Source organism: Hyperolius riggenbachi, chromosome 2, assembly GCF_040937935.1.
Source record: "Hyperolius riggenbachi isolate aHypRig1 chromosome 2, aHypRig1.pri, whole genome shotgun sequence".
NCBI classification, from domain to species: Eukaryota; Metazoa; Chordata; class Amphibia; order Anura; family Hyperoliidae; genus Hyperolius; species Hyperolius riggenbachi.
In genome coordinates, this window is record NC_090647.1 from 487553784 (window position 1) to 487575744 (window position 21961).

At 43.9% G+C, this 21961-nt stretch overlaps 1 protein-coding gene across 2 annotated transcripts in view; it reads right to left on the bottom strand.

The window, feature by feature from the left end:
• Positions 1-1436: 1436 nt before the first annotated feature.
• Positions 1437-21961, bottom strand: part of B3GALT5 (beta-1,3-galactosyltransferase 5) — a 97080-nt gene continuing 76555 nt past the window's right edge. For both annotated transcript variants that reach the window (XM_068270367.1, XM_068270368.1), the window contains exons 2-3: positions 11098-11245; positions 1437-4880 (exon numbers count right to left, since the gene is read on the bottom strand). In XM_068270367.1, the coding sequence (XP_068126468.1) occupies positions 3918-4880; positions 11098-11172 (1038 nt within the window). In that variant the 5' untranslated portion in view covers positions 11173-11245 and the 3' untranslated portion in view covers positions 1437-3917. The remainder of the gene's footprint in view (positions 4881-11097; positions 11246-21961) is intronic.

The following is a 21961-nucleotide window of genomic DNA, read 5'->3' on the forward strand; positions in this document are numbered from 1 at the left end:
AAAACGTCTTTGAGTCTCCCGCTGGGGCTCCCCATTCATCCACTAGGTGGCCCAATGAGAATCATCCTGATTCTCATTGGTCCAATTAGAATCAGGATGATTCTCATTGGGCCACCTATTGGATGAATGGGGAGCCCCGGCAGGAGACTCAAAGATGCTTTGCCAGCTCCGTGAATAAACAGAGATGGAGGAAGAATGAGTGAAAGAGCTGCGTGAGACACGGCGAGACGGGAACGATGGAGGTATGTTTTTTTCAGAAGGTCCTAGCAGGTCCCGCGGTAGCGGCGAGCGGCAGGAGGCGACGGGAGGCGGGCAAGAGCAAAGTCTGGCTCTTGCGACGATGCGCGCACATTTCCCGGGGGAGTGAGGCTGCAGTGCTGTGGTGTTGAAGGACAGCTCCCCGGCACTAATGCCTCGCTCCATATCGCTGGCCACACCAGAGCATCGCTCAGCGAATACCTAGTACTCGCCTGAGTTATGCTCCTTTACGCAAGGACATTGCACAGGTGAAACTGGAAATTGAATTTGCTGGTAAATCCTGAGTGATGTGAGGAGATAAGAAGCTCGTATGTTTTAAGCTTCTTATCTCCTCGAATTGTATGTGGCCCACTGTGCTTTAATTAAAATTGCTTTAGATGTAAATCAATGCTAACAAAGTGTTTTTGTCATTGAAAGTTCCAGAAAATCTGAAATATTTACCAAAGTAGAGAGAAGCCCCGGGAGGCTCCAGAGACTTGCCCAATCCTCATTAACCCTTCCACTGCTCACCGGGACCATCTTCTGCTTTGATGCTGCAATCCCCTCCATGTTTAAGCGTATCCACACTTTGTAGGGTTCGTGCCTGCACATTAGCACAAAGCCACTCATGCACAGTTTTGCCTCTGAGCTCAAGCGGCTTCATGATACTACGCAGGCGTGAGCCCTACTGGCTGCCTCTCTCCCCTCCCTGTCAAGTATGTTCAAAGGGTCGAGCCCCAGTGCTGGAATTCCAGAGGCTTTCCTCTACTGAGGTAAGTATTCAGGGTTTTTTTTCAGATACGCTTTAATCATATAATCATTCCAGTTAATTTTTTGTAGCCAGAGATTAGGGATAACCAATGAGATACAAATAATTCCAAGTTCAGTTCATACAGGATTATTCCACCTTGGCAGCAGTTAATGGGTCCATTTTTAAGCTGCATATATTTTTTATTGAAAATGTGTATAGCCCTGTATGAACTTGGAACCATTTGAATTGTAGTGACCATCCCTACAAGAGATGAAGGAAACTCAAGTCAGACTTCTTTGTAGACATGATAAAAACACAGATTGCTCATAAGGTCCCATCTTGCTGCATAAATAATTAGTAGCACAGTACAGAACCCTTTCTTATTGTCTTTTGCACACGTGGACTAAACCAATAATTAACAACAGGCTCGGACACACTCATCTGGCAGTTTTTGATTGTAGAATGGCTGTTTTGTATGCTCATAAAAACAAGGGATACAATCAGAAGTACATTTTGCTACGAGTCCTTGCAATGTCCATAACTGATATATTTTACTTTACAGCAAAACTGAATTAGTGTGAACTTGATTACAGGAAAGTAGAGAACAACGATGCCTCCCCATCAGTTAGCGGTTGACTAGGGTTAAATGGAAACATTCACCTTGTATGTCAAAAAATTAAAACAAGCCTGAGCTAAAAATAAACTAATGAGATAAATTATTTTATCTACCCTCCTATTTCTAAAAAAAAACAAAAAAACGTTTTACAATCTCACAGTTTATTTTATATTTAAAAGCTAAAAAAGAAGGTTTAATATTTATTGTGGCAGCTTTTAAGTTCTAAGCCAAAATCTACTGTATGAACTATTGACCTTTTTTATCTATCCTATGCACTCAAATCTTGTCTTTGCTAGACAAGTGTTTTATGGCTGTAATTAGTTTTCAGTGATTGTTACCCGATAGTCTAGAAAATGTCTCTTGCACACCTCAATGTTTAACTCTTACAGGCAGAAAGGGGAAAGAAGGAACATAGGCTAGTTATTTGTATGCTTGGCACCATACATACACATGTTTAAATCATCATGTGTCTTGTCAGCTCTGGTACCCTTTAGGTGGCAGCTGATAAATTTATTTTATTTTTACTTTCAAGATTTTTTTTTTTACTTAAAGAGACCCTGAAGCCAGCTTAAAAACTAGTTTTTACCTTTTATGTAACTTAAGCATCATGGTTCCTGCTAAAGCGCCGCTATCCCATGGCAGAACGAAGGTTTTTTACCCTCCAAATCCTAGCGCAAAAATCCACGACTTACTTGGTCGTGGATTTTGCTGCCCAGGGAGGCAGAGTTTAGGACTATAGCTCTGCCTCCATTTGCGTCAATCTGCCTGCGGATCTCCGCCTCTCCCTGCCCCTCTCAGTAAGAGAAAACTGAGAGGGGCGGGGAGAGGCGGTGATCAGCGGGGATTGATGCGACAAGAGGCAGAGCTACAGCCCTAAATTCTGCCTCAATCAGGAAGCTCTCCCCAGTATTTGCCCCAGGGATTTGGGGGGTAAAAAACCCTCATTCGGCTATGAGAATGCGGCATTTTAGCAGTCACCATCCTCCTTCAGCAGAATAAAAGGTAAAAACTATTTTTTAAACTGGCTTCAGACTCTCTTTAACTCTACAGTTTACTGCACTGTCCAGTCAGCAGCCAGGGGGAGAGCAGTCTTGCTTGCTGGAGAGAGAGCAAACTTGCTTGACTATGCCATCTGTTCTGTGCTGTTGGGTTTTCTAAATCTCATAACTGGCTGGACAGAATTACAATTCTCCTAGCAGTTAAAACAGCTCATGTCTATTTTTATTTAAACCTTATTTAGCGAATTTTGGTGGAGGAGACAGTAGCAGGTTGGCACCACAGTATACATTGAAGCAATGAGTTGTGCATGAATGGCTTGAACATGCCTCCTCTCAATCAGTGCTGACAGCATGCTCTAGCAAACAGATTGCATCAATAGTATTTGAAGGAAAGGGAAAGCTGGCACTGCTGTGAAAGCACTCATTTATTTGAAATATCTTCGACATCACAGATGCATAGTAGCATGAACAGTCATCAATACAAAGTGGATAACCCAGAAGGCTGGAGAGAGGCACGCAATGGGTGACGGTGGGTGCTGGGTGATGAAAGCCCGACGGTCATTTCGTGCACTGCTGCGCTTCTTCAGACCTGCCGGTGGCGTAGCTAAGGAGCTATGGGCCCCGGTGCAAGTTTTACAATGGGGCCCTCCCCAAGCACTCTTTACATAACAATTTATATGACGCACTAAAATCAGGGACAAGCACAGTGTCAGAGGTGCAAGAAGGGGATGGGGAACAGTTTGGTAATGGTTACTACTATGCAAAGCACATATAGAAATTATTATTACCAGCACAGGACCAATAGAGAGCTAATACTGCTGTTGAGGGAGCACCCCCCCCCCCGGGGCCCCTCTGACCCAAGGGCTGCCCTCTGCAATAAATAAGTGCTTTCACAGCAGTGCCAGCTTTCCCTTTCCTTCAAATACTATAATTTAATTGTGGATATTATAAAAAGGGATTAGAAATTCTTTGTTGGTTTTTACTACTCTTTTGCCCCCATCTGGGGAGATTTCACTTCCTGTGTCTGACACCTCCATGGCTTTAGTTTGAACTCTGGTTGTTCTTGGAACAGGATATGAGAAGGAGTTGAGGGTTCCTACTCTTCTCTACTCTTTCAAAGTGAAACTTTTTTTGTTGCTGGTAAAAGGACAGGATGTGATGGACATTCCCCTAAATGAGGAAATGGACAGGGGAAAAATAACCCCTTTACACACAATCTAAAACAAGCATAGTTTTTTTTTTCCTTGAGAGTTTGGCATTAAGCTGAGAATGTCTAGAGCCATCTTGGCAGTTTTATAGTAAACAGAAAAGTTTCTTAACAAGATTCATTTTGTGCTTGCTGTAGAGCTTTCCAGTAAAGGGCAATTTCCTGTGGTTTTAACTCATGGGCCGTTACAAGGTTCCGATAGGTGCACACAGAGAATATGGGTTTTGAAGCAAAAAACACTTCACTGGTGTGCAATTCCTGTAGTGAGATTTTCAGCTTGTTCAAGCACATCCCTATATACACATCCTCCAGTTTAAAGAACGGTATAGAAAGTGAAATGGTGTAGATTCTGCGCGCAACATCTACTGAGAACACGTAGCCAGTACCTGAACAAAAAGGGGGATATTTAGTGCCAGCAAACTCTCTTTTACTTATGTACCATTTGCTGAAGATATGACGTATTGGGCTATCATTTGTCTTCAGGATCCCTGTGAAAAAATGTGTAGTCTGGTTTTTACGTAGAAGTAGTTCAACAAGATAAATAGTATTGACAAACATGTCCGTGTCTGTTTTCATGATGTAAGTAGTCTGAGGGCAAAAATTCATGACCCAGTCGATGCCCATTAAGGTTTTAATAGTCAGATTGTAATAAGTGTCTATGAAATCTTTTTGGATGATGTCATGATAGTTGTTAAACTCTTCGGGCAGGCTGACATCTTCATCAGTACTTGGATCTGCAGGGCTGCCAAGGAGAAAGAAGGTCACCACACGTTTTCCATGGATAAGTCTCTCTTTACCCCACGTATCACGGATTACCATACGTTCCTCCTCTTGTTTGTGCGTTGTGGTCACCAAGAGCACCAGGAATGGAGGGCTTTCTTTGCAGTGTGCCTCAGGCACTCTGGTGAAGTGGCCTTTTTTATAGTGCAAGTTAAGGGCGAAATAATTCCTGTCTTTAAAAAAGCAGTAATAACACAGGTCGAAATCATCATTGTTGCTGACCAAGAACCAAACGGTGATGGCACATGGGAAACAAAGGATGATGAGAAAGGCAATCTTTTTCCGAGATATCTGAAAAATGAAAAATGGATTTCTGTCAATAAATGAATCAAGAAGAATTTTACATACTTACACATTATACATATAATTATTCTTATATAAGACAGAACAGAGGCGCCAAAAGGATAAAAGGGGTTTTAAAGGAGCTTAAAAGCCAAAACTTGGTAATTAGAGGAGGCAGTGGTGGACTTACCCCATCCAAGCAGACACAACACGACTGTACATTCAGTCTATTTATTAACGAACTCCAGATAAAACAAAGCAACGCGTTTCACGGGTCAGCGCCCGCCTCCTCAGGCAATAGAAAAAGGAGTTACAGCATCTAGCAAAACAAACGACACTCAGCGCCTCTGCTATATAATTATTCTTGTAATGTATACCTAGTTTAAAACCGTTTGAGCTTCAAACGTTGTTAGCGGAATAAAGTTTCAGTGTTCCTCTAGTGTACTATCTGACCACCTTGCCAGAGGGCCATCACTATACAACTGCCACCTTGGAGGTGTTCAGATGATTGACTAGAGAGTAGTGTTGGTGCTCAAATTTGGTGTCCTGCATTCAGAAACCCGGAGGAGGGGAATGTTGCGGTCCTCATCGTTCTTCACATGACCCTGATGCTTTCTCCTTCCATGCCAGAAGGAGGAAGCATCGTGGTAGCATGAAACATGGAGTGAGTGACCTTCCTGTGAGCCTGTCCAATATCTTCAAAGTGGAAGTGTGGTGTTCGACATAATTAAAGTATATGAATGCAGGATCCTGAGTTTGAACACCAATACCACTAGAGAAGCACACCTGGGATACTTACAATCAGAAAAAAAGAATGTTTGTTTTTTTAATTAGCAGGCTCAGACTGATAGGATTACTGGAATACTCAACTAGAACACTTGTACCTGGGTAAGTAAAGACTGGATTGGACTGGACAAGAAAACTAAATAGATATGTGTTGTTTCAAAAGTGAATTCATGTTATTATGGAGTTAATACACTGAAATCCAGTACGGATGTGTTATACTTTGTATTAGTTGGATATGTTTACTATATGCTTGATTCACATAAATAAATTATCTCTTGAGTGAGAGGGTGTGATGCCATATCCCATTGCTCATTATCTGGTGTAGCCTTTTGAGCCCATTAAGTAATTAAAATAAAGAACACGTTTTCCAAGTTTTTTTTTTTAGATTAAACAGCATGGGATACCTTCCTAAGCTATACTTATAAAAAGGAGTAAGTAAAGAGAAGGAATATAGGAACAGGCCTGTTAAGAGTGCTGTTACCCCTAACTCTGTTTACCAGCCACCTATGCCTTTCAGCAATGGGGGAAGGCTTTCTTGCAAGAGGGGTGGGAAGTCTCACTCTCAGAAAGCACCATGGCTATTGCTGATGGGCATGAGGGCTCTTCAAAGACTCTCCTTGAACTTTTTGGATAATTAAGGGATGGAGGTGTACTTTATGAACAGTTTGTTATTACATTTGATGTTTCTATCAAATCTACTGTCTAATCTAGTAAAAATGTCTTCTAGCACATTCCCCCCATTTCTGCTTAATGGCTCACTCATGCTATGTGTCGCACAGTAGTGTACCCAGGCCAGATAGGCTATCCAATATAGTTATAGAAAGGCATCTGGAGGAGTTGACAGGCCCTTCTAGAAAAAACGAAAAATTCACAGTGGCCCCAGGAGCTCTATCAAGTGTAGTATTTACATACACCAGGTCAATTTAGTATATGTGAATGTATGGTACTCACAAGTGAAAACACTTCTTCAGGCAAGCTTTCTCTCCTACCTAGGACACTTTGCCCACTGACCATTATTTTACCATCTCAAACACAGCTTCCCTTCACCTATTGTCCTTTACCTTAACTCTTTGGACTGTAAGGCCAACTGGCCTTGGCTCTCTTACCCTTTTGTCTCAAAAGGCTGTGTACTGTGCGTGCATATCTTCCACCATTATGTAAAAATCTCACTGATTTGTTCACTGCATAAGCTGTAATCCACCTTAGTATTGTACTGTTAACTGTATTGTTTATATTGTATTGTTATACTTTGTATTATGTTATACAGCACCAATGGAAGATGCTGGCGCTATATAAATCAATAATAATAATAATTATAAGAAATAATAATAATAATATATATCTGTAAGAATTTTACAGAAAGAAATTGCATACAAAGAACTTATGAATATGATACTGTATATTGTTAATACTCAGGAACTTTGAGTGAATGTGAAGTCACATTTTCTTCAGAAAAGTACAGAGCCTGTTGAACAGTTCACTCTTATTGTTCTTACTAGTGACCTTAGCCTGTCACTGCCGCCACCTGCTGGCGCGTGTGCATCCACCCGTCCACCCCACGTGCCCGCCTGTCTGTCCGTCACGCGGGCATGCTTGCCGTGCACACACACGTCCGCCCGGCCGGCCACCACCTGGCTGTCCTGCTCCCTGTCCAAAGGGTGTCCCTGCGCCACATGCACAGTAGCGCAAACGCAGGGGGACACACACGGACATGGGACGCAGAGACACAGGGGTTTTATTATAGAGGATTGCTATTATGCATTTAAATAATGCTGACATCTTCTGCAATGCTTTTAAGAGTAAAGGTATATGACATTAAATATCCCTTACAGGAGCTCACAATTTAATTCCTACCATAGCCCAAGGACGATCTATGGGGAGAACCAATTAAGTTATCAGTAAGTCACTGTGTCTCAGTGGGGCTCACAATCTAATGTCCTTACTATAGTCATAGGCCCAGTGCACACCAAGCGGTTTTAGCAGTGATCCGCCAACCGCATCCGCCTGTGAAAACTCTTGGCTAATGTATTTCAATGAGATGGTGCACACCAGCGGTTTGAGGTTTTTAGCAAACCGCAAATCTGCCTCCTGCTGCACGTTTGTGGTTTGCAGAACCGTTTCTGCCTCAATGTAAAGTATAGGAAAAACGCAAACCGCTCTGGACAACGCTACATCAGAGCGGTTTTCCAGGTTTTTTTTTTACAGAAGCTGTTCAGTAACAGCTTTTACTGTAACAATATTTGTAATCTGCTACACAAAAACGCCCCCAAAAACGATAGGCATGTTTAGAAAACATCTCTAAAAATGCCTAGAATCGCTCTGAAATCTGCTCCAAAAACCGCTAGCATTTTGAGGATCTGCTAGCAGTTTTGGTGTGCACTGGGCCATAGTCTTATGTTCCTTTCATAGTCTAGGGTCAGTTTATGATAGAGCAGGTCAATGCAGCATGGAGTTTCAAGATATCATTGGTGAGGTGTATGGATGTCGTGCTGTGTTATTAGCAGGTGCCAGCTTTTGGCATCATCATCAACAACAGGAATTTAACGTGGACAGAAAACAATGGACCAACCAATATGAAGAAGGTGTCCCTTGTTTTCCTGCATAGCCCATTCATACTTGTATTCCTTTCTGACAGTAAACTTGTGACCTCTGCAGTCCCTGACTTGTGGGGCCACTAAGGAGCTTGATGCCATGGGCAATTGCCCAGTTTGACCATATGGAAGCACCAGCCCTGCTGAGTTTGCTTCTTGTGTTCCCACAAACCACAAACTCGACCAGCATGATTTTTTTTACCTGCTAAGTGTGCTGCCCTAAAATGGCATACACCTGCTCTCAAGTGCAGTCGATGTGGCAGACACTGCCATAGACTATAGGTGGCAGTGTATCCATTCTACAGTATATGGACATGCTGCCGCTCCAAGTGAATGCAAACTGGCCCTCAGGCACCTGAAGGAGGAGACGTCCTGTAAGGCAGAAAGATCTGAGTATAGGAAATTAATCTGACAAATTTGTGTTGCCACCAGCAATAGGACCATCTGGATTTGGAGATCCCTACTCTCCATATCAGCAATCAGTTTGTCAAATCTCAGAGTAGAGTTCTGGAAATTGTTTATGGATACTCTGAGTTAAATGCAGCAGTACCAAGTTGATATGTATAGAATTTTGAGGGAAGCCACTTAACTTACAAGCACATTTTTGAGATCTGGGAGCAAACCGGGTCATCTGAAGAAAGTCTACTCATGTTCAAAGAAACCCCACACATAAAGTGTCTTAGCTGAGATTTAAATTGAACTTGAGATGGTTCACTAGCCCTTATTTATACTTACTTGGGGCTTCCTTTAGCCCCATGAGGACCGTGGCCTCCCTCATAGTCCTCTTCGGCCCCTCCATTCTGCCGCTATGACTCCTGGTAATTCAGGTAGTCGTGGGCTTCTGCACATACGTGGCTCAGCTGTGCACACACCCCTCGTTGCACTCCCGGGGTTTGGAGCGGGGTTCGCGCTGCATAGCCATGCATGCACCGAAGCCTAAAACTGACGCCGACTGACCATATTACCGGGAATCATAGCACCAGAATGGAGGGGCCTAAGAGGATAACAAGGGAGGCCACAGTCCTCATGGGGCTGGATGAATCCACAGGTAAGTATAAATAAGGGCAAGTGTACCATCTCAGGTACACTTTAAACCTTGGACTATATTTCTGCAAGGTAAAGTTAACCACTTATCCCCCATGCCACCCATTACTTACTTATTTGTATGCATTTTTTTTTCCAAAGAAAATTACTGCAAAAGCATTTTAAGTTAAATTTTTTAACTAACAGTACATAAACACTAATACATAAATAATAATAATAATAATTATTATTATTATTATTTCAGTATCTACATAGCATTTTTTCTCCAGTCAGGCACTTGCCAGGCAGCCACTAGAGCGCACTCAATAGGCAGTAGCAGTGTTGGGGAGTCTCGCCCAAGAACTCCTTTCTGAATACGTGCTAGCTTACTGAATAGGAAGAGCCGAGATTTGAACTCAGGTCTCCTATGTCAGAGGCCACTGTAAATGCACGTTAGTTTGGACATTACCTCACCAGGAATATCTTAGATTGCCAGAGTCCATTTTGCTAATAGAGATGTCGCGAACCTCCGATTTTCGGTTCGCGACCCCTTTCGCGAACTTCCGCGGAAGGTTCGGTTCGCGCGAATGTTCGAGAACCGCAATAGACTTCAATGGGGAGGCGAACTTTGAAAAATAAAAACACTTATGCTGCCCAGAAAAGTGACGCAAAACATGTTTCAAGGGGTCTAACACCTGGAGGGGGCATGGCGGAGTGGGATAGATGCCAAAAGTCCCAGGGAAAAATCTGTATTTGACGCAAAGCAGCGTTTTAAGGGCAGAAATCAAATTGAATGCTAAACACAAAGGTAGTTAGATGCAGTGAGGTGGGTTCACTCAACACAACAGCTAGGTATATGCAGTGAGGTGGGTTCACTCAACACAAAAGGTAGTTCGATGCAGTGAGGTGGGTTCACTGAACACAAAAGGTAGTTATATGCAGTGAGGTTAGTTCACTGAACAGTAAAGGTAGTTATATGCAGTGAGCTGGGTTCACTCAACAGTAAAGGTAGCTAGATGCAGTGAGGTGAGTTCACTCAACACAAAAGGTAGTTAGATGCAGTGAGGTGGGTTCACTCAACACACCAGCTAGGTATATGCAGTGAGGTGGGTTCACTGAACACAAAGGTAGGTATATGCAGTGATGAGGTGGGTTACCTAAACACAACAGGTACTAGGTATATGCAGTACTGGGTATTACAATGTGCAGCTTCCTGTCACACACACAGGTAGTCACTAAATGTGCTGGGCTGCTGGCAGTGGCACACACACAGTATGAATTATCAAGGCTGTCTATGCAACACAAGTGTCAGTTTGACACACAGAAGAAAAAAAAATAGATCACAAGAACAGGATTAGCTCTGAAAAGATATTAAAGCAAAAAAAGCTATTAAAGCAATAAGATTCAGCCAGGAGCAAGCTAACAAGCCAAGAACCTAACTAATCTTTCCCTAGGAGAAAGTCTGCAGCAGCTCGCCCTACTCTGTCTATTTGCAGGCACACGAGTGAGTGTAATGGCCGGTGGAGCTTGCCTTATATAAGGTGGGGAGTGGCTCCAAGGCTGAGTGTAGCCTGATTGGCTAGAATGTGACTGCTGACTGTGATGTAGAGGGTCAAAGTTAACCCTCATAGAGCGTTATGGGGCGAAACGAACTTCCGGGAAAGTTCGCCTTCGCCAGCGAAGGCGAACCACCCAAAGTTCGCCTGGAACCGTTCGCCGGCGAACCGTTTGGGCGATCTCTATTGCTAATCATGGTGCCCACAGTGAGTGAAGTCCATATTTCCAGTTAGTTTTTATAGTTACATTAAATTAAATATTTAAGTCACCATTGGAAGTCGAGGATGACTGCACATCTCTGTGGTTAGTGTCCTGCTCATGGTGCGAACACAGTGGAATGCCATGGCCTGACGAGGCAAAGGTAGGGATAACGCTTCAGATTTCTGTTCCTAGGTCAATCAGGCTCTTTGTGTTTCTCTGTAATTAAAAAAAAAGAAAAATATATTCAGAGTAGTTGAAAAAAAAATGAAGACAGCATAAAATACTAGAAGATTGTATTTAAACAGAACGTATAACCCCTGGAGAAACAGCTTTTTGGTTTGTCCTAGCTGCTTCCTCTCACTCATATATCTCCTCTCTATCTGTGCATCCACAAGTCACCCAGTTAGCACGCATGCACAAGTGTAATGATGTAGTGTTGAGTACTCTCTAAGACTGCCAGACTTTGGGCACTTCTGCCTATGACTTGAGTGTTGGGGGCAACATAAGGTGAGAGGGGGAACAGGGGACAACATTATTAGTTGCATAGTTAGTTTGGTTGAAAAAAGACATTTGGACATCAAGTCTAACCAGAAAAAAAAATAAGTAAACATTAGGAACCATTCTCTCCTCCACCCTCACATGCAAAACAGCCCTTACAGAGCTTGGGCCAATTAACCTTTAAGGGAAAAAATTACTCCCTGCCTCCAGGTAGCAGTCAGATAAAATCCCTGAATCAACTCTGCCGGGAATATTAACTAGTAGTAACAGCCACAGATGTCCTTCACAGCAAGCAAACCATCCAAACCTCTCCTCTTTTAAATGCAGATTTTCCATAGGCTTTCATTGGAGTAAGTTTTCTGCATCCGGAATCCACGTGTAGTGGAAATAGGCCCTTGCCCCTTACTGTAAAAAAAACAAAAAAAAAAAACATTCCTATATAGATGTCAAAACTTTTTTTTCCTCCATATGTAGATCATGCTCCCTGGTCCTGTGTACACCCCTAGGGATAAAAAGCTGATCTTACAAGCTTTTGTATTGCCCTCTGATGTATTAACCTCCTGACGGTAAGCCCGCGCAGGAGGGTTTCTCAGGCCCTGCTGGGCCGGTTTGCATAATTTTTTTTGCAACACGCAGCTAGCACTTTGCTAGCTGTGTGTGCACTCCGATCGCTGTCGCTCCGCGCCGATTAGCCGCCGCTCACCACGCCCCCCCCCCCCAGCCAATCAGTGCCAGGCAGCGCTGAGGGGTGGATCGGGACGTCGATGACGTCAGTGACATCACCCCGCTCGTCGCCATGGCGACGGGGGAATACCTAATGGAAATCCCGTTCAGAACGGGATTTCCGGATGGGCTTGATCGCCGGAGGCGATCGAAGAGGGTAGGGAGATGCCGCTGCAGAGCGGCTGTCATGTAGCTAGCGCTAGGCTAGCTACATGTTTATAAAAAAAAAATTAAAATAGTGCTGTGCTGCCCCAGGCGGTTTTAATTAACCGCCAGGAGGGTTAATACATGTTAATGAGATCGCCACTTAACTGTATTTTTTGCAGGTAAGCACTCATCTGTTTTTAAGTAGCGCTGTTCATTTCTTTGCTATGTTTGATTGATTTATTTCTGGTCAGCTGCTCCCACTTAATAGTTTTCCTTTGGTGTATATGCAGAGCCTCTGTTTGGGTTCAAGGTGCGTTTGCAGTTTCTGGGGGGGCTCAGCGCATCTCTGAGCTGAGGCCATTCAGAGGCGGCCTGGTGATGCGCTGATCCCACTTTTTTTGCGCAATTCTCAATTTTACTGGTAGCGCGCCCAGGCTATGCATATGCATAGGTAGAATTTAGTTAGTGTTAGGTCCCCTCCCATGGAGGAAAGACTTCTTCGACAGTGGGAGGGACGAGTACCTAACAAATTGCAAATTGTTAGTGGAAACTAACATCCTCCAAGTGGTAGACAGGTCATGTGTATGCTCATTGTGTATTTGAATCCCATGAGTGGGGTGTGCACTTTTTTGCAGGTAAGCACTCATCTGTTTTTAAGTAGCGCTGTTCATTTCTTTGCTAAATAAATCTAGTTTGTCTAATCTTTCTTGGTAAGTGAGACCTTCCAAGAGTGTCATTAGGGCCTTGCTGTAACATAGATTGTAGTGTAACTATTTCAACTAATGTACCCTTCTTAAACTTGAAGATTGTATACAAATGTAAGCAGAGTGGCGCAGTGGAAGTGTGCTGGGCCCATAACCCAGAGGTTGATGGATTGAATCCATCCTCTGCTAGGCATGATTTCATTTTTGCACCTCGCTTTATCGCATGGGCAAAACGGTTTCCATAGCCCTGCAAGAGAAAGTGTAATAAGGGCCCTGCCGTAACATAGATATTACAGTAGCTAAGACTACTCCTGGACCTTTCTTGTAGGTGAAGAGATGAGTGAACTGTGACATCACACTTAAAAAAAAAAAAAACAGCAAACCATATTGGAGCATTGGATTTGGTAAAGTGTTAAGCCAATGTGTTGTAAGACACAAGTAAGCTTTAGGTTAGCAGGAATGGTTGCATGGCCACCTACCTTTTCATCCTTCCCAGGCCAGCTAGGCTGGCTTCAGCCTGTAATGTTGGTGGTATAGTGGTGAGTATAGCTGCCCTCCAAGCAGTTGACCTGGGTTCGATTCCTGGCCAATGTATGTGAGCGTGCTTTTCACATCCTACAAATCCCTGGAAGACAAGATCCTCCTCCTCCTCCGGAGGAGGGGACAAGGGAGGAGTCGTGGGGTGGTATTTAAGGAATAGCAATCAGCCAGGAGCAAGCTAACAAGCCTACAAGAGCCTAACTAAGCTTTCCCTAGCAGAGTCTGTCAGCAGCTGTCCCTTCACTAATTACTGTAGGCAGACGAGTGAGTAAAACGGCCGGAGAACCTTGCCTTTTAAGAGGGGGGGTGGGGCTCCAGGAGTGAGTGTAGTCTGATTGGCGACAATGTGCCTGCTGACTGTGATGTAGAGGGTCAAAGTTGACCCTAATGGAGCATTATGGGGACGAACCGAACTTATGCAAAAGTTCGCCTCCGCCGGCGAGCGCGAACCATCCAAAGTTCGCCTGGAACCGTTCGCGGGCGAACCGTTCAGGCCATCTCTATCCAACTCTAAATTTGATACCAAAGACTCTCTGGTGGATTTTGAGGACCACACTCATTTGGGAACAGGAAAAAAAATGGGATGCTGTATGGGTAGCTATAAATTTTGGAAAAGAAAATCCCTGTTACACTCTACGCACTAGATCAGTTGTCAGAATCCGTCCCTGTGTTGAATTTGACATCTAAATTCTTTGTAGATGTAGATGGGCTGTTATCTCCTCCAAAAACCTATCCCTGGTTAATGCCTAAAAAAAGATTGGGATGGATATATTGCAGCAATTTCGGAGAACATAATGGAAGTTCAAAATTACTCTTTGTTTGCTCACTGCTTTGGTGGGGCGCACTCATAGCTGAGATACAAGCAGTTTTACACATAAATAAAATCAATCAAGGTTGTGTTCTTCGCAAGCAGAGTAGAACTAAACATATGTATGTCCTAACATGTATCTTGAGTCTGAAGGTACAGTTTAATAAGAAACCCTGAGTTGGAAATAAGCTGATGAGATAAAAAATAGAGATGGCCCAAACGGTTTGCCGACAAACGGTTCCAGGCGAACTTTGGGTGGTTCGCGTTCGCAGTGAACCAGGAACTTTTTTCAAAAAAGTTTCGTTCGCCCATAGATTTTAATGCCCGCCAACTTTAGCGCTTAATAGCAAAGTCCCCTTACATAGTAAAAACACCAAATTTGCAGGGTATGTAGGGGAGGGCAGTGACTACAAGAGGAACATTTTTTTTTCAAAAAGACCTTAGGTTTTGAGGGTACAAAAGTGCAAGTTTCTGCCGAACAGTAGCAGCCCTAAATTTTCAGGCTTTGTAGGGAGTTTAAGGGGGCTCAGGGCTTTTGAGTTTCGGGCCCTTACCTTACCGTTCAGCAGAAACCTGCGCTTTTGTACCCTCAAAACCTAGGCCCCAATGAAAGCCTATGGGGGAATTTAGCACTTTTGCACCCCCGTAACTCTTGTTTGCAGAGATGTAGGGAACCCAACATTGGAGTGCAAGTACAACAATATGCCTTCTACCTGCGTGAGACATGTCGTGAGATTCAGACTTTGCTAACGGCCATGGCTGCGATTTATGTTCGTCAGAATCGCCACCATTAACATTGCCAAAATGAACAGGTTTTTGTGATCCTAGGCTATGACCTCTTTGGCTTAGGGGCCCGAAACTCACCAGTCATGATCCCCCTAAGAGTCCTTACAATGCTAGAAAATGTGCCACTGCTCAGCCATCGCCCTTTGAAAAAATGTGAGATTTTTTAACGTGAAATAGGAGGCCAAATGAAAGCCTATGGGGGAATTTAGGACTTTTGCACCCCTGTAACTCGGGTTTGTAGAGATGTAGGGAACCCAGCATTGGAGTGCAAGTACAACAATATGCCTTCTACCTGCGTGAGACATGTCGTGACATTCAGACTTTGCTAACGGCCATGGCTGCGATTTATGTTCATCAGAATTGCCACCATTAACATTGCCAAAATGAACAGGTTTTTGTGACCCTAGGCTTATGACCTCTTTGGCCTAGGGGCCTGAAACTCACCAGTCATGATCCCCCTAAGAGTCCCTACAATGCTAGAAAATGTGCCGCTGCTGAGCCATCGCCCTTTGAAAAAATGTGAGATTTTGGAACGTGAAATAGGAGGCCCAATGAAAGCCTATGGGGGAATTTAGCACTTTTACACCCCCGTAACTCTGGTTTGCAGAGATGTACGAAAGCCAGCATTGGAGTTCAAGTACAACAATATGCCTTCTACCTGCGTGAGACATGTCATGAGATTCAGACTTTGCTAACGGCCATGGCTGCGATTTATGTTCGTCAGAATCGCCACCATTAACATTGCGAAAATGAACAGGTTTTTGTGACCCTAGGCTATGACCTCTTTGGCCTAGGGGCCCGAAACTCACCAGTCAGGATCCCCCTAAGAGTCCCTACAATGCTAGAAAATGTGCCACTGCTGAGCCATCATCCTTTGAAAAGATTTGGGATTTTTGAATGTGAAATAGAGAGCCCAATGAAAGCCAATGGCAGAATTCAGCACTTTTGCACCCCTATAACTCACCAATACCTATAACTTTTTGGTGTTTCGAGTTTTTAAAGGGGCTTTGCTATTAACCACTAAAGTCGGTGGGGGTATATTTTCCCACGGTCAAAAGGAGAATTTACATTGAAATTTAAAATCGATTTTCTCAAAAACTATAAGGTTGTTTTGAAAAAAAAAATGTTCCTCTAAGGCCCCATTCACACTTGCAGTTCGAGTCCGCAAGTGTCTGGGGTCCGGGGGCCGCAAAGAGACAGTACGGGTCTCTGCGGTGGCCACAAGTTGCCACCAGTTGCGGATCCAGAATGTATAAGTTCCGGCTACAATAAAGTAGCCGGAACTAGATACATTGCAGTGCCAGTAAGGCACCGCAAGCATGGAGGATACCGGTGTGTAGTCCGGGCCCCCCAAGTGGCATAGGACCGGTGATGGAAGCATCCGGTCCTATTGCCAGTGTGATGAGAAACATCCGTTTCTCATTGCACAGCATGGCCGCATGTTCGGGTCAGGATCCGGCCCGGTTGCGTGGGCCGGATGACCGGACCCGAAAAATAGCGCATGTTGGAAAACTGTCTGGAGTCCGGATCCGATCCGGCTCCGTTCTGTACGGAACATACGCATGTGAACATCCGCATAGACTTTGCATTGCTATGTGGAACGTACGTTCCGTTTGTACAGTATACGGTCCGGATCCGATCAGGCGGATCCGGACAGCGAACGCTAATGTGAACCAGGCCTTATTCCCACTGCTCTACTTAACATTCCCAGCAATTTTGGTGTTTCTAGCTTTTAAAGGGGCTTTGCTATTAACCACAAGTCGGCAGGCGTTTAATTTTCCCACGGTCAGAAGGAGATCTTTAAAATCAATTTTCTCAAAAACTATAAGGTCTTTTTGAAAAAAAATGTCCCTTCTTGTAGTCACTGAAAAAACTCAGGTGTTAGACCCCTTGAAACATCTTTTCCATCACTTTTGTGGCCAGCATAAATGTTTCTAGTTTTCAAAGTTCGCATTCCCATTGAAACCTATTGCGGTTCGCGAAAGTTCGCGCGAACCGAACCTTTTATGGAAGTTCACGAACCCCGTTCGCGAAACTAAAATCGTAGTTTTGGGCCATCTCTAATAAACAATTGTGTATCCTCCTACCCCTAAAAATTATTATTTTGTTGTTGTTGTTGTACCTATGTTCCCCTTCTCTTATTGTGCTTTGTAAAGCGCTGTAGAATATGTTGGCACTATATACATAATAATAATAATAATAATTATTATTATTATTATTATTTTACTCCTGCAGTTTTATTTTTTGTATATCAGCTAAAAAAAAGTGTATAATGTTGTATTGTCTCATATGCTGACCTACTGACCTTTTTTTTTATCTATCCTCTGCTCCCAGGAGCTGTTCTCAGCAAGGAAAAAGTTTTATGGGTTTTGAGGGTTATGCTATAGCTGAATAGGTTTAACTGGAGAGAAACTGTCACTTGCATACCTAACTGTTAACTCTTTTAGGCAGAAAAAAGTATCACAGCCTAGGTATTTGCATGTACAGTGGTACGTCTCTATCTCATCAAGTCACATGTCAACTCTGGTATCCTTTAAACCACAACCGGCAAGGTGACTAAATAATTGTGCTATTTTTATTACAGTTCCCTTTTAAAGTGGTAACTAAAGGGTAGAGAGAGGTGTTGGAACTTGGGGAGGGGGTTGCCATTCTCTGAGACCAGGTGTATTTTGTACTGTCTTCGCTTCGGGACTCTTAGTAAATGAACAATCCGCAAACATTTTCACAGTGGAGCCCTGTAGTTTGCAGGGTTTTTTATTAAGCTAATGTGATTTATACTCTTACTATAAATTACAACAGATTAGCTGACTTTTTGACACCCAGATTTTGGGTGTCAAGAGAGAAGGGGTCGGCTTAACCACGGGTGACATATCAAGAGCTGGGCCCCCTACACAGAACGCGGGTTGGAGCATACTGCTGAATGCACATCACCCCCACCTTGCTTCACCTTGCATCCATTCATCTACCCGCAATTTCTGAACTGGCCACTAGAGCTCCAGGCTCACTGTGGACACATGACAGTGAGCTTGCAGCTCTAGTGGCCAGTTCCAGAAGCTGCAGAGAAAATGCGAGCATCAGAGCTGGAGGTAGGAGAGGTCAGAGATGGATTAAGATGTAATGGGGCCCTAGGCACCTGCCTAGGTTGCTTGGTGGATAATCCTACTCTGGGAGAGGTAGATATTCTTCCATTGTCCCACTCCAATGTGCACTCTGCGTGGGGAGCTAGGTTGTCAATCTGAGGTGTTGGCTAATTGGCAGGTCATAGAAATTTGCTTATTTGATTGACTTACATTTTTAATTATACTATAATTGGTAAATTGTGTCTGTTTTACATTTACATTGTAACTGTGGCATATATTACGTTTTTAGCCTGCTAAAAATGTTTTTGGCTAGAATGTACTGTGAGCACCCTGTGTGTTTGGCAGCTTTGATATTGAATGTTAACCTTAGTTAGGCTTTAAGTTTAAAGAATTTCCAGCAACTCACCGTTCTTCCTGAACTTTGTTACAAAAGAATAAAAAATGTTCCCACTATTAACCACTTGATGACCCAGCCTTTACCCCCCCCCCCCTTAAGGACCAGCGCTGTATTTGCTGATCTGTGCTGGGTGGGCTCTACAGCCCCCAGCACAGATCAAACACCAGGCAGAGCGATTAGATCGTCCCCCTTTTTTCCCCACTAGGGGGATGATGTGCTGGGGGGGGGTCTGATCGCTCCTGCCTGCGTGTGGCTGGCGGGGGGGGGGGCACCTCAAAGCCCCCTCCACCGCAGCATTCCCCCCTCTCCCTCTCCTCCCTCCCTTCTCCGGAGATCCGAGGCTGCACAGGAACGGATCTGTCCTGTGCAGCCTCTAACAGGCTCCTGCCGGTCATGTGACAGCGATCCCCGGCCGCTGATTGGCCGGGGATCGCTGATCCAGTACAATGCTGCTACTGTTAGCAGCGTTGTACAAATGTAAACAAAGCAGATTATTTCCGCTTGTGTTTACATTTAGCCTGCGAGCCGCGGCGGCCCGCAGGCTATTCACGGAGCCCCCCGCCGTGAATTGACAGGAAGCAGCCACTCGCGCGAGCGGCTGCTTCCTGATTAATTAGCCTGCAGATCTGCGTCGCTGGTCCTGCAGCTGCCACTTTGCCGACGTGCGGTATGAGTGCGCGGTCGGCAAGTGGTTAATTACAGATCTAATCACAGGCATGGCTGAGCACTAGCAAATGTGCCAATTCTAAACCACCCACTGCTTGACTTCTGAGCACAACTGTGTAATAGTTCACTTATTATGAATTAATGATCAGATAAAATTCTGTACAGGTTATTCAGTTTGATGTATAAAAACATCTCATTTAAAACAAAACTTGTATAATATATTTGACAGCAGATGGTATGTGTGTGTAAAACAGAATATGAATTTAATAGACACATTTAATAACAAAGAAGAAATGCAAGTGGTGCCACAAGGTAGGTTGTCTGGGCCATGTATACAGTACTTAAAGGCACCCTTAATTAACCATTTCAGCCGGCCAGACGTGATCCTCACGTCCAGGCGGCTGCTCTGCTGCGGTGCCGCACTTCGTGCCCCCGTGCTGTTCCCCAGTAGCCCAGTGATCAGTGAACAGGAACATGGTTCCCGATCACCGATCAAAACCCCCAGCAGAAAAAACGATGCTCTCTTACCAGAGGCCGCAGTCTTTCTGCATTAAAAAGTTTCCCTGTCCTCCTTGTGCTTCTGGTTAGCGAGAAGCACAAGATTAAAAAAAAACAAAAAAACTTGTGGCCAAATAGTAAAACTACATCTGCAAACATGTTTGAAGGTAATTCACACACATTTTAACATTTTAAATTAACTGTTTATTTCCCACACCAAAAAATTACCCAAATAAAATTTTTAACGAAAAAAAAAATTACAATTAAAAAAAAAACAAATAGTTACCTAAGGGTCTGAACTTTTTAAATATGCATGTGAAGGGGGTATACTACGGACATTTTTTTAAATTATTAGCTTGTAAATAGTGAAGGACGCAAAATGAAAAAAATGCACCTTTATTTCCAAATAAAATATTGGCGCCATACATTGTGATAGGGACCAAATTTAAATGGTGTAATAACGAAGACAAATGGGCAAATAAAATACATAGGTTTTAATTATGGTAGCATGGATTATTTTAAAGCTATAATGGACAAAAACGGAGAAATAATGAATTTTTTCCATTTTTTCTTATTAATCCAGTTAAAATGCATTTATAAAAAAAATAATTCTTAGCAAATGTACCACCCAAAGAAAGCCTAATTAGTGGTGGAAAAAACAAGATATAGATCAATAACTTGTGATAAGTAGTCATGAAGTTATTATCGAATGAATGAGAGGTGAAAATTGCTTTGATGCATAAAGTGAAAAATCACAGCGGGCTGAAATGGTTAAAAGGAGAATAAGCCATTTCTGAATTCCTTAAAAAAAGGCTATTTGCCAGATGGTTGACCTGATCAGTTGCTTTATGTATTGACATTTTCAAAGGTGGAGTTGAGCGGTGGTGTCCTTTTGGGCACAGCTGGGATCGGGGTCTAAATGATGTCCTGTAACGATTGGTGTCAGCACACAGAGTGTATGTGATTATTGATGATCTGCAGTATCACCAATAATACAGATGTTATACCTGATTATGTGGTGATCTGCAGAATCACCAATAATACAAGTATAGCTTGACACAGGACACCTAATGTGAGTGTTTGGTGCAACAGTAAGAAAGGTTATCTCCCAAGGAGCGGGAGATACAGACACTACTGCAGCCAAGGATTCCCTGAAGAGCAGGGAATTGGACTGCGCTTCAGCCAGTGGACACCTGAGGTGCAGGTGGCCTCTGACTGTGTAGACACTAACCTCCTTAAGAGGAGGAGATGGAGATTGTACTGCAGCCAGGGATTCCCTGATGGATCGGGAATCAGACTGTACTGCAGCCAAGGATTCCCTGATGGGCTGGGAATCAGACTGTACTGCAGCCAGTGGACTCCTATAGGTAAAGTCCCCTGACTGGACTGTAAGGAGGACTTCCTGTGGAGCAGGCAGCCTTTACAGCTAATGGACACCTATAGAGTTGGTGTCACAAGGAGTACAGTGAGGCTGCTCACCCAAGGGACGAGTGACAGCGAGAAGGGTCATACAGGCCAGGTCGGCAACACACGAGCAGATAAAGTACAGAGACAGAAGACTGATACAGTATCCGGGTACAGGCAAGGTTGGCAACGGGTAGACAGATAGGCAAGGTACTGAGTCAGTAAGCAGGAGAGTGGTCAGCAAAGCCAGGGATCATAACAGATATCAATATAGCACAATCGTAGTCTGAGGTGTGAGGTCCTTGGTCTCAACACCCAGGAACTAGTCTGAAGTATAACAGTACAATAACACAATAGCGCCTAAAGCAGAATCTGGCTAAGTGTGAATTCCCAGTTCCAACTGGTTCTAACACACTGTAAGATCTGACTGAGGTCTGAGTGCTCACATGTGAGTATTCGCAACGGCAGACAACCTGCAACTGACAAGCAAGTCCTATATATACTTACAGCGCTCCGCAGCGCCGCCCCAGCCACTCAGCCAATCCAGAGTCCAGCTGGGATCAGCTGATCGGCCCGATCAGCTGATTCCCTTTCTGCTGGCATTAAGGTCCTGTCGTCTGGCGCGCGCGAGCGCGTAGCTCTCCATCTGTGTGCACTAGAAGGACCAAGCGAACCAGAGAC